The sequence below is a fragment of the Salmo salar genome, chromosome ssa18 (assembly GCF_905237065.1).
Source record: "Salmo salar chromosome ssa18, Ssal_v3.1, whole genome shotgun sequence".
Classification (NCBI taxonomy): Eukaryota; Metazoa; Chordata; class Actinopteri; order Salmoniformes; family Salmonidae; genus Salmo; species Salmo salar.
Window position 1 is genome coordinate 71,073,181 of NC_059459.1, and position 13,218 is coordinate 71,086,398.

The window sequence follows — 13,218 nt, forward strand, 5'->3', positions numbered from 1 at the left end:
TAAGAAAGGAACAGTAAAAAAATAAAAAAATGTGTGTATTAATTATTCAAAGGTCTGTACTAAAATATTGCGAATTAAATAAATGTTTTCAAAGCTACCCCTTAACGAACGGGAATCTGTCATTTCTTCAAACGTTGTTTATCCTGTTATGGCTAGGGGGCAGTATTTTCACGGCTGGATAAAAAACGTACCCGATTTAATCTGGTTACTACTCCTGCCCAGTAACTAGAATATGCATATAATTATTGGCTTTGGATAGAAAACACTCCAAAGTTTCTAAAACTGTTTGAATGGTGTCTGTGAGTATAACATAACTCAAATGGCAGGTCAAAACCTGAGAGATTCCTTTACAGGAAGTGGCCTGTCTGACCATTTCTTGAACTTCTTTGCCATCTCTATCTTTTACAAAGGATCTCTGCTCTAACGTGACACTTCCTACGTCTTCCATGGGCGCTCAGAGCCCGGGAAAAACCTGAATGTCGTCATCCCAGCCCCAGGCTGAAACACATTATCGCCTTTCTCAAGTGGCCGATCAAGGGACTGTGGGCTTAGGCGCGTGCTCTGGCCGCCCCCGTCTTTGTGATTTTTCCTCTGTTTGCCGAAAAGGAGATTCCCGGTCGGAATATTATCGCTTTTTTACGAGATAAATTGCATAAAAATTGATTTTAAACAGCGGTTGACATGCTTCGAAGTACGGTAATGGAATATTTAGAATTTTTTTGTCACGAATTGCGCCATGCGCACGACCCTGATTTACCATTTCGGATAGTGTCTGGGACGTCGCTATTCGGATATAACGATGGATTATTTTGGACCAAACCAACATTTGTTATTGAAGTAGCAGTCCTGGGAGTGCATTCTGACTAAGACAACAAAAGGTAATCAAACTTTTATAATAGTAAATCTGATATTGGTGAGTTCTAAACTTGCCGGGTGTCTAAATAGCTAGCCCGTGATGGCTGGGCTATGTACTTAGAATATTGCAAAATGTGCTTTCACCAAAAAGCTATTTTAAAATCGGACATATCGAGTGCATAGAGGAGTTCTGTATCTATAATTCTTAAAATAATTGTTATGCTTTTTGTGAACGTTTATCGTGAGTAATTTAGTAAATTGTTAGCAAATTCCCCGGAAGTTTGCGGGGGGTATACTAGTTCTGGACGTTACATGCTAATGTAAAAAGCTGTTTTTTGATATAAATATGAACTTGATTGAACAAAACATGCATGTATTGTATAACATAATGTCCTAGGTGTGTCATCTGATGAAGATCATCAAAGGTTAGTGCTGCATTTAGCTGTCTTCTCGGTTTTTGTGACATTATATGCTAGCTTGAAAAATGGGTGTCTGATTATTTCTGGCTTGGTACTCTGCTGACATAATCTAATGTTTTGCTTTCGCTGTAAAGCCTTTTTGAAATCGGACAGTGTGGTTAGATAAAGGAGAGTCTTGTCTTTAAAATGCTGTGAAATAGTCATATGTTTGAAAAATTGAAGTTTTTGTATTTTTGAGGAATTTGTAATTCGCGCCACGCCTATCATTGGATATTGGAGCAGGTGTTCCGCTAGCGGAACGTCTAGATGTAAGAGGTTTTTAAACATCAAAAACATTAATGCATGTTACAATATTGTACAAGCTGTTTTTAAAAAGGTCTGTACTAAATATTATGAATTAAATAAAATGGTTTTAAAGCTGTATCTCACCTTTAACGGAGGGACTATGCATTTTTCGAGCCATCCACAGGCATGGCTTGAGAAAAAAGAATTCCGGAACGACATGTGCGTGCGCTGGGGGTGTGTGCGTGTGAGGGAGGGTAATTGTGTGTGTGTGTTTCAAAACAAAAAGGGGGGTGTGTCTCTGCATGGATGGCTTTTGAAACCAGAAAAAGTGTGTGTAAGTTTGTTTAGGATTGGGTGCGTCTCTTCAATTGGGCTAGGCACTTTCAATTTTATTACCACACGAGCCTTTCAAATACGTATTTATATCACCCCTCAAGCATTTGGGGGCTAAAAAGTGAAAAAGCCCAGGCATAAGATATCGGGTCTAGACGGCCTCCTATGGGTTTAAAACATATGTTATTTTCTAATCAGCGCCCCCCAAAGCTGTGCTATGAAGCATAAACGCAATATCTGCAGACCGAATATGTCGAGACACCCGCCTGTGGTTTTTGGGTCTCTAGACATTCGGGGGTACTTTATATGACCCTTTTAGGCATACAGGATGTCGACCGAAAAAACGGCACCCCCAGCTCTGTAAACTCATTGCAGAATCGTGAAACTAGCCAGTCGGTACGACAGCCTAAAGCGCAACTCAAGACTCGCGGCCAACAGACAGAAGAGTTATCAGGCTAACAGATAATCGCGGAATCGGTCCTAATGGAGCTTTCTGAAGGTGAGTTAGTGAAAATAATATATTAGATATGTAGGTTAGATTTTTTCAGGGAATTGTATGGATATTAAACATTTGATATCGCTATTCTAAAACGGATGGACAATGATTTTGGGGTAATATGTCAAATGCACGTATTCTCATATTTAAAAAATGTATATATTTCGTATAAATACCTGTTAATATTATGATATTCTGTATGATACCCAGAGGCTACCTGGGCATAATTGCTTGCAAGTGCATTGCGCAGAATCCCCATGGCCGAAAAGGTACTTCTTCAAGAAACGGCCCTACACGGACAAGGTATGAAGCCATTATATATGTTATTAGTAATACATAGTTTATTATAATTTATACATTTTTTATGATTGAATATGTTAAAACAATGACAAATAATGTTTTTTCAGACTCCAACGAGAAAGTCTAAAGCCCCCGGTTTCCGCGATTCGTCAGAACAGCCCACGTCAAAAAATCCGAGGTAATTTAATTATGTATTGTTAATATATAGTATTATATCTGAAATGTATTTGACATTTTAACCTAATATATTACATGTTTAACAATCTATTTCATGTACATATTATTTTCTTTCAGACTCCTCCCCGGCGTATAATGGCACAGAAGAACATACACACCGAGAACACGCGGCGGATTTCGGCGTGCCGGACATTCACAATAACGAAACCGGATGATTTCAACGTTTTAAATGACATTTCACAGGTAGACGACTGGATAAGCAACAAACCGTTTAAAAAACGCAAATACCGGCTCTAAAAAACAGTTACCGAAATGGACGTGTCAATAATTGAGACAGTTGAAAGCCTTTTGGCGAAAATACCCACCGATCTACAAGCTTTAATTGAACGGATGAACGAGGGTGGGGTATCAGACATCATTCCGATAGACGAAAATCTATTTTCCCAAATTCCCGCCGACCTAATTGAAATAATTAAACATATGAACGAGTCAGGAACAACTGATGAAAACCAATTATCGCAAATCCCGCCCGCCCTAGTTTTTTTTAATAAACCAGATGAACGAGAGCCTGAGATCTTCTACACCGGAACCCGCACACACCCCGCCATTAACTCCCATGTCAGAAGAGTCTGTAACGCAATATGATGTTTTTGAGGAATTGGAAAATTGTCTAATAAATCAGGAGGGAGATGGTCTTGATAGAAGTGTCAGGGTTGTGTACAGAAATAAATTCAGCAATACAGAGATTAGACAGTTTTTCAATTTCACATGGATGAATCAAAATCTCGATTATGCGTTTTTTTACATGATGATTTTGGATACTCTGAACGAACTGTTAGAAAGGGCAAGAGATTATGGCGAACCTCGTGATGTCTTACAGTTGGAAATTTGTGGAGATAGCATGCAAAACACTGTATCTCTTATTTTACCCAATGGTGAAGCAGATCTTGAACAATTTATAGCCCTGCTGGAACGACTTGTTCAATCAAATTTATCCGTCATAGCCGATAGGTCGCTAGAGCTTATAGTGCAAATAATACGGCAACCCCTGGGTGGTGGGGGTCAGAGAAGGAAACTTGATAGCCTAATGCAATCAGAAATCATAAACAATAAAAGGGCATGCCTCATAAACGTTCACAATCCTGGTAATAAGCTATGCTTTGCAATAGGCCTAGCACATTTACTTAACCCTGGATGTACGGATCTAGAGGCGTTACAAAAGGCTAGAGAGCTTCAAAATGCTGTCGGTCTGGGCATACAGGATGCAGTGGCATTCTCTGACATAGTCAAATTTGAAAACTTTCTGAACATCAAGATTGTGGTTTTGTACCATAGTAGAGCTAATGCTTCTCTCTTGAAATTCCAAAACAACTCCCAACCTCATCCTCAGATTGTGTACTTTTATGTGCAAAACGACCATTACTATGCAGTTACCAACATCGGAGCGTTTCTAGGCGCACCGTATGTGTGTCCAGCCTGTCATACCGGCTACACCCGAAAGGGGGGGCACTCGTGCCGTTATAACTGTTCCGTATGTCTGGATGAAAATTGTCCGATGCAGCCCTTAAACCTGACACCCTGTGCCGATTGTCACAGGACATGCCGTTCGGCCTACTGTTACGAAAAACACAAAATTGAAACATGGCACCCCAAGGCCTGTAAATCTGTAAGCAGTTGTGATATTAACAGGAAATGCCCAAAATGTCAATGCAATTACAACCTTAAAATAGACAGCCCTAAACCTCATGTGTGTGGAATCATACATTGCCCATTCTGTAAAGGGCCTTTGAAAAGCAGAGACTCTGAAGTGGTTCAAGAAGTGCCACACGAGTGTTATATTCAACCCTTGGCTGAAGATGAACATTCAGAGAAATACGTTTTTTAGGATTTTTGTATCTTCCATGATGTTCAAGGGGGATAAGCGGTCAGCCGAGGGACCCAATTGTGTACTCCTCTTTATAAAACACTTCAGAAAACCCCAGCACAGAAACTTCACGTTTATAGCGCACAATTCTAGAGCATATGATTCGTACCTTCTTTTGAACCCTCTGATACAGCAAGGCGTTGCACCCAGTGTCATAGCTCAGGGGTAGTAAAATCTTGTGTTTTGTAGACCCCGCTTTCAACCAGAGATACATTGACAGTTTAAGCTTCTTACCCATGAGATTGGCTCAAATGCCTGAGGCCTTGGGTTTTGAGAACTCTGTGAAAGGTTGGTTTCCCCATTTTTTTACATCTGAGGAGAATCTACACTATATAGGATCTTATCCGAGACCCGAAATGTACGGTTGTGATCAAATGTCTCCCAAAGAGCGAGAGAGATTCATGACATGGTAGGAGACGGTATGTCACAGCACTTTTGATTTCCACAAAGAGATGGAGTCATACTGTGACAACGACGTGGTTATCCTTCGCGAGGGGTGCCTCAGATTCAGAGCAGAGGTCATCAAAGATGCAGGCATTGACCCCTGGAGTTGTACAACTATTGCATCGGCATGCATGAAAACCTATCGTACACACTTTCTATCTACAGCATCTATAGCTATCCCCTCGCCTGACAACTACCGACGCCAATTCAAGTCATACTCTAGTGGCTCCATTCAGTGGTTGGAGTACTTTGCCCAGGATAAAGACATTTTTATTCAACATGCTTTGAATAGGGGTGAGAAGGCGTTTGGGCCTTATCATGTAGATGGATACACACAGATTGACGGTGTTGAGACCGTGTTTGAGTACAACAGTTGTTTCTTCCACGGGTGTAAATCTTGCTTTGAGCCACAGGCCTTGTGTGTCCTAACCCAAAAGACTTTTGGTGAAATGTACCTAGAGTTTCAAGACAAATTGGAATCTTTACAGGCTACTTATGGTTTGAAAGTGAATGTTATGTGGGAGCATGAGTGGACCGCACTCAAAAAGTCTGATCCTCATGTTCGAGCTTTCCTTTCCAGCTTTGACACACCCGAACCCTTGGAGCCACGACAGGCCCTGTATGGAGGCCGTACCAATGCTTTGACCTTACGGTATGTAGCGCAACCAGACGACACTATAGGTTATGTAGATTTTACATCTCTTTATCCTCATGTAATGAGTTCCTCATGCTATCCTATGGGGCATCTTGAAATTATTCACCGCGACATTGACTTACCCCAAAACTATTTTGGTCTGATCAAAGCAACTGTCTACCCACCTAGGGGTTTGTTTATACCAGTGTTGCCTTACAAGGGACCTCAAGGAAAACTTTTCTTTCCCCTATGTCGCACCTGCAGTGAAAACAACAACCAGGAAAAGCCTTGTGATCACTCAGATCAGGAAAGAGCCCTTACAGCTGTCTGGGTTCCACCTGAATTCACAAAGGCTCTAGAGAAGGGGTATCGTGTGGCCAAAATCTTTGAAGTGTGGAACTTTTCCAGGAAATCAGACACTCTTTTTAAAGAGTACATCAAGACCTTGTTGAGATGCAAGCAAATGGCTTCAGGCTATCCTGCATCGGTCACAGATCAAGAGAGCAAAGACAAGTACATTCAAGACTATCATGACAGAGAAGGCATACTTCTTGACCCCAACCGAATAGAGGTCAACAAGACCAAACGAAATGTGTCAAAATTTTACTTAAACTCGCTTTGGGGAAGCTTTCGCAGAGATGCAATATGCTAACAACATCGATCATTAAAGACCCCGAAGAATTTTTGGAATTTGTTTTTTCGGACCAATACGAAATTTCACATTTTTCATTCTTGAGTCAAGACATTGCCCTGGTGCAATGGAGACGTAACAAGAAGTGGGTTCTACCCCTGGGTAATGTAAATGTGTTTCTTGCAGCATTTACCACGGCCTATGGCCGACTTGAACTGTACTCCCTCATGGAGCAGCTTCAGAGGAGGGTTCTTTACCATGACACAGACTCTGTGGTCTATGTAAGCAAACAGGGTGACTGGACCCCCCCACTTAGCAACTATCTGGGTGGTTTAACGAGTGAACTCAAAGATGGCGACCATATCACAGAAGGGACTTCCTGTGGGCCCAAAAGCTATGCTTTTAGGACTAAAGACAATCATGTGGTGTTGAAAGCCAAAGGCGTGACTCAAAACTACGAAAATGCCCCGCGTGTAAACTTGGAATCAATCACACGCTTGGTCGAGGGGTTCATAAACGATCGGAATAGTGACTTGGAGATTTTGAGCTCCTACAAAAAAATTGTTAGGGATAAAAAGGGCTTCCATCTCAGGAATGCCCCACTTACTAAAAGATTCAGGGTAGTCTATGACAAGAGACTGCTTTTACCTAATGGGACCACACTGCCCTTTGGCTACTGACTTATGCTACAAGCCCCAGTGTGTCTTAAAGCTTAAGATATAATGGCTGCTGTAGAAGGTTTTGACCCCAGGTTGCAACTCACATTTTCGGCCTTAATCGCAGGCCCCTCCAACAGTGGTAAAACATGTTTTGTAAAAAGTATTTTAGAGAATTCTGAACATGTGTTATCTCAGAAGCCTGACAATATTGTGTGGTGTTATTCATGTTATCAACCTATGTATGATGAATTGTTGAAGAAAATAAAAATCAAGTTTGTTGAAGGAATACCTGAATCCCTGTCTGATGATGAACTTTTACCTCCTCATAAAAACAATCTGCTGGTTTTGGACGATATGCTATTTGCAGGTAGCGAACATCCTGAAATTGCACGAGCTTTTACCCAATATACTCATCATAGAAACCTGTCCGTGCTTTACTTGGTGCAGAATGTGTTTCACCAAGGTAAAAACTGCCGTACCATTAGTTTGAACGCCAATTACATGGTTTTGTTAAAAAACCCTAGAGACAAACTACAAATTAACACTCTAGCTCAGCAGATGTACCAGGGAAGGAAATTCTACTTTATGGATAGCTATGAGGACGCTACCAAAGCGCCATTTTCTTATTTAATCGTGGATTTAAAAGCAAATACTCCAGAACACCTGAGGCTCCGAACAGGCCTGTTCCCGTGGGAGTGGCCGGCTGCGTACATTCCTAAAAAGTAACCGCTATGTCTCTGCGTTTAAAAAGAAACCTGCCCCTCTTGAGAAGCCTAGTTGGGGCTACAGCTAAAGAACGGAAGGCCATCTTGGATCACGGTTCTTCAGATCTCATATTATCCCTATGTGAGATTGCTTTGAATCTTCTCAAAGGGCGCATTCCACTCACCCTGACCCAATTAAAAACATTAAAGAGACAAAAGACCGCGATCAAACTCTTTGCCAATAAAAGAGCCAGTCTTCGAAAGAAAAGACATAGCCTACAACAGTCTGGGGGTTTCCTTCTGCCGTTGCTAACTATAGCCGTGCCCTTCATCACCAGCCTTATTGCTGCTAGACGTGGGGGTTGAACACAGAGTGTGATGGCAAATAAAATGTACTTGGTGCCTCAACAAGAGCTGGATAGACTTAAAAAACAAATGCAGGGTCCTGAAAATATCAGACAAACAGTGGAAAATTATTTGGATACGGCCATGAAGGATATTTTGAACCGAAAAGGATTGAACCCCTATGATAAGGTTAAAAAATACACAAACCTCTTGCAAAGGTATTTGACCTTGGTAAAACAAGGTGAGAGAGATACCAACCATTTAACGCTTTCCCTACCTGAACCTTTTAAAGATGACGTGCCTAGAGAGAGCCATGCCCCTGTAATGCCTGTACCTGCGATCTTACCGGCTGAAGATCAAATGCACGTTGAAGATAATGTTATGCATGACATGTTGACACATGTTCCGGCACGTAACAGGAAAAATGCTAGATACATTATGAACAAGCTAAAAGACTCAAAGGGGACCGCTACTTGGAATGACAAAGGAGAGTTTATCCTTCAGGGCGCTGTTGTCAAGGGTTCCCATATGCTTGACTTGCTTAAAAGTACCACGGCAGCCCACAAGGTTGCTGATGACAGAAGACCACCAGGGTGGCGTCAGTTTCTTAAGGCCCTGGCAATCCTCAACATTCCCCTCTCGGGGGTACCTAACCATAAGCTTCGTCAACAGATTCAAGCTTTAAAACAAAACCCTTCACCGAGCTACAGCACCCCTAAAGATGCCCCAACAAACCCTCCCCCCTATGAAGGGGATGATGATGACTAATTTAGCCCCATGAACGCCTCCGGACCTTTTCCTAATCCCGATCTCTCGGGGTGGTTAGACTTTTGAATGAATTTTGAATTACTTTTGATTGACTTTTGAATGACTTTTGAACGACTATGATTAAATTCAATAAAGTTTATTAGAAAAATTAAGCAATTTAACATTTGTGGCATTCTTGAAACATTTGTCGTGAGCATATGCCTTGTTTACACGGTCTTAAAGGACACATATTTGAACACTTTTCATATTTTCTAACAAAACAATCTACAACGGCGTCATTACTTCTTAAATCATCATTATAAAGAGACATAACATCTTCAAAAGAAACTCCACGGGCTTTTGACACGGGTAGAATACACAGTGTTGACCACATGTAGTGGAAAGTTTATCTTGCACTTGTTTGATGCTGTAGTAGATCTTTGATCCGTTTTTGGTCAAAAAATCTTTAATAGATTTGGGAAAATGTGAAAAACCGGGGGGAAAGCCGTAGGAATCAAAAAAAGTTTAGATTTTTCTTCATCCTTCATCTTCTAGTGTCACAGCTAGCCAGTGTTCACCCGGCATGTGTTTAGGATGGGTATTGACAATAAACATGGCCGGCCGCTCAGGCCATTTCTCAATAGGTAGTTCATCACAAGCCCACACTCCATAAAATTGTTTTCCAATCAAGCGGGTCATGAGCCCCTCCAACTCTTGGGTATTCATGTCTTTGCTCAACGATCCTTAATAATAATCCACTAAGACCTGTCTTCGGGCATTCACTTCCAAGATTGAATCAGAGCACGCATAAACAATCATGCTAACTGTACAGGCTAAAGGTGTACGGAAACGCATTTCCAGCCTGAGCTTACCTTGGGACACCACAGACAGATTTCCTGAGGTGTCATCATCAGGGAATAAATTGAAAGCATACAATGTGTAACCCGCTGCAAAATCATTTCTGTCAATAGGTAAAGACAGATCTTTTAGATGCCTCCCGGTAGCCAGGAATAGATTGTAAAATTCTCGCACAGATATGTTGTTATTAAATTGCGGTTGGAAAGCCTTAGCAGGGACCTGACGTCCGTCCTCTGCATTGAAGTGTTGAAAATTAAATGTTTTTTTATGTAAGCTGCCCGTATTAGAGGCGTGATCAACCAAACCTATAACCACGTAGCGGGGTAAAGGGCCTAGAAAAAGGTTTTCTTGACTGCAGATTCTACTGCCCACAGGTATGCTAAAGGTTTTCATGGTAATTCTTTGGAGAGGGTAAAGGGCATTTCCTTTCATCAAAGCCTGTGTGTGACCCAGACGAACTGCCGGAGATACAGACACTTTTTTAATAAAAAGCGTTGCCCCCAACACTTTTAAACTAAAGTCACATCAGACAAAACTCATCCTTGGCCCTGGTTAATTTGAGTCTTAAATCAACCGAATTTAAGAGTAAACATTCTTGAAAGAAAATGTCAGAGTGTATAGGTCCTAGCAGATGAAACTCTCGAGATTCGGCATAGTAGCGAGCGCGTGCCTCCAGTCCTTTGTTTGCACCGGTGGAAGGGTCTATCGATTCCATAGAGACTCCTGCAGTATCCTTGCTAAACAGCCCGGTGCTGAATTATGTCTTGAGAGTGTCTTCGGAGTAGTTGAGTAAACACTCCATGATGGCCCTATAGGGGTATGTGGCACTGCTTTGACTGATTAGGCGTTCACCCAAAGTCACATCCACTTGGGAGAAGATGGTGGCCAAGGGGTAATTAATGAGACTCACTTTGGCATCGTTTGCAATATTAGTACCATCTCTTTTGGTCACTTTTAGACGTAAATGCACCAAGGTGTTGTTGAGGTCCAGATAGTTGTCACCGTGGCCTGGTATGAAAAATTCTATAGGCCCGTTGTCGGTAATGGCTGAGAGTGGGGCTATCTCCACATAACTGGACCTGTCTATTGAATGTTGGGTTAAGGGGGCCGTGAAAAGATCGAGCTCTGTCTTTATAGCTTCAGAGGACATGCGGTGTAAAAGAGCCATGTTTCTTGGTTCTTTTAGAAAATACTTCCGAGTATTCTTTTTGGCGTTTTAGGTCCAAACCTCCTCACTTTACCACGTCTTTGACTTACTGAGTTTCTTTTAACGGTTATCCTCTGCTTTTTAGGGGCTGGCCTGCGTCTTATACCCGGAGGTCTCTTTTTTGGTCTTCGAGACAACATCATAAGCCCCGAGCCTTCTTGATGCTCGGCATCTGGTGACGCCCTTCGGTTCATAGCATTGGCTACAACCTCACTTACTATATTTTTAGCCGCTGATTTTAAATGCTGTTTGGCTATGCTGAGGCCTCTCTTCATAAACGGTAAAACCATCCTAAAGAGGTTACGAAATATACCGCCTATCCCCGAACCGTACATGGTCGGGGATCCATGATAGCCGGGTAATCCATTACCCACTTGATCAACATAGTATGAGACGTAGCGGTTAGGGTCGAGATGGTGGTTGTGTTCCATAACCATTTTAATTTATTTGTATTATGTTTATAAAAAATAAAATAAAATAAAAATAATAATATATATAATACTAATAATATATTATATATGTAGAGAGGTTTTGGAGGGCCTAAAGTGGAGTTTTACAATCGTTTTACCATAAGTAAATTCGATGTTTTCGTTCTGATCCGTTTTAACCTCTATGGGCTACGTAACAGCCAGTTGAAGCCTGTGGCGCGATTTTCAAATACCTTAAAAATCCGATTACTTCAATTTCTCAAACATATGACTATTTTACAGCTATTTAAAGACAAGACTCTCGTTAATCTAACCACACTGTCCGATTTCAAAAAGGCTTTACAACGAAAGCAAAACATTAGATTATGTCAGCAGAGTACCAAGCCAGAAATAATCAGACACCCATTTTTCAAGCTAGCATATAATGTCACAAAAACCCAGAAGACAGCTAAATGCAGCACTAACCTTTGATGATCTTCATCAGATGACACACCTAGGACATTATGTTATACAATACATGCATGTTTTGTTCAATCAAGTTCATATTTATATCAAAAAACAGCTTTTTACATTAGCATGTGACGTTCAGAACTAGAATACCCCCCGCAAACTTCCGGCGAATTTACTAACAATTTACTAAATTACTCACGATAAACGTTCACAAAAAGCATAACAATTATTTTAAGAATTATAGATACATTACTCCTCTATGCACTCGATATGTCCGATTTTAAAATAGCTTTTCGGTGAAAGCACATTTTGCAATATTCTAAGTACATAGCCCGGCATCACAGGGCTAGCTATTTAGACACCCAGCAGGTTTAGCACTCACCAATATCAGATTTACTATAAGAAAAATAGTCTTACCTTTCCTGTTCTTCGTCAGAATGCACTCCCAGGACTTCTACTTCAATAACAAATGTAGGTTTGGTCCAAAATAATCCATAGTTATGTTCCAACAGCGACGTTTTGTTCGTGCGTCCCAGACACTATCCCAATGGTAAATAACGGTCGTGCGCACGGCGCATTTCGTGACAAAAGATTTCTAAATATTTCATTACCGTACTTCGAAGCATGTCAACCGCTGTTTAAAATAAATTTTTATGCCATTTTTCTCGTAAAAAAGCGATAATATTCCGACCGGGAATCTGCAATTAGATAAACAGCCGCAGGAAAATATATCACTGGGTCGAATCGGGCACGCGCCTAATTCCATTGTCCTCTGATGGGCCACTTGGCAAAGGCGATTATGTGTTTCAGCCTGAGGCTGCCTCGTCATCGTTCAGGTTTTTCCCGGGCTCTGAGAGCCTATTGGAGCCCTAGGAAATGTCACGTTACAGCTAAGATCCTGACTCTTCAATAAACAGAAGCAAGAACAACAACACCTTGTCAGACAGGCCACTTCCTGCATGAAACCTTCTCAGGTTTTTGCCTGCCAAATGAGTTCTGTTATACTCACAGACACCATTCAAACAGTTTTAGAAACTTTAGGGTGTTTTCTATCCATATGTAATACTGGGTAGGAGTGGTAACCAGATTAAATCGGGTACGTTTTTTATCCGGACGTGAAAATACTGCCCCCTATCCCAAACAGGTTAAGCTCAACCAGAATGTTCTCAATATATTTCTTGCTTACAGGTACGTAGTGTGGCTTGTCGTAAATGACAGTGACTATCCCGCCATCCTTTCCCTCTATATGAACTGTTCTCAGGAGGGGCACACAACTGTCTCCTACCCTCTGATATGATATGATGTCGGTATACACAAATATG

The 13,218-nt window shown here is 41.3% G+C and overlaps 1 protein-coding gene across 2 annotated transcripts; it reads left to right on the forward strand.

The window, feature by feature from the left end:
- Positions 1-1,882: 1,882 nt before the first annotated feature.
- LOC106591393 (uncharacterized) lies at positions 1,883-7,443 on the forward strand. Of its 2 annotated transcripts, none has more exons than XM_014182616.2 (4): positions 1,883-2,391; positions 2,599-2,691; positions 2,796-2,866; positions 2,983-7,443. In XM_014182616.2, exon 4 carries the CDS (start codon positions 3,422-3,424, stop codon positions 4,748-4,750), a length of 1,329 nt encoding a protein of 442 aa, XP_014038091.1. In that variant the 5' UTR covers positions 1,883-2,391; positions 2,599-2,691; positions 2,796-2,866; positions 2,983-3,421; the 3' UTR covers positions 4,751-7,443. Both variants share the same exon structure in this region, with proteins under 2 accessions (XP_014038091.1, XP_045557404.1).
- The last annotated feature ends 5,775 nt before the right edge of the window (positions 7,444-13,218 follow it).

Excerpts from the sequence above, each read along its gene's own strand:
- LOC106591393 (XM_014182616.2), top strand. The coding sequence starts at position 3,422 with ATGAACGAGAGCCTGAGATCTTCTACACCGGAACCCGCACACACCCCG.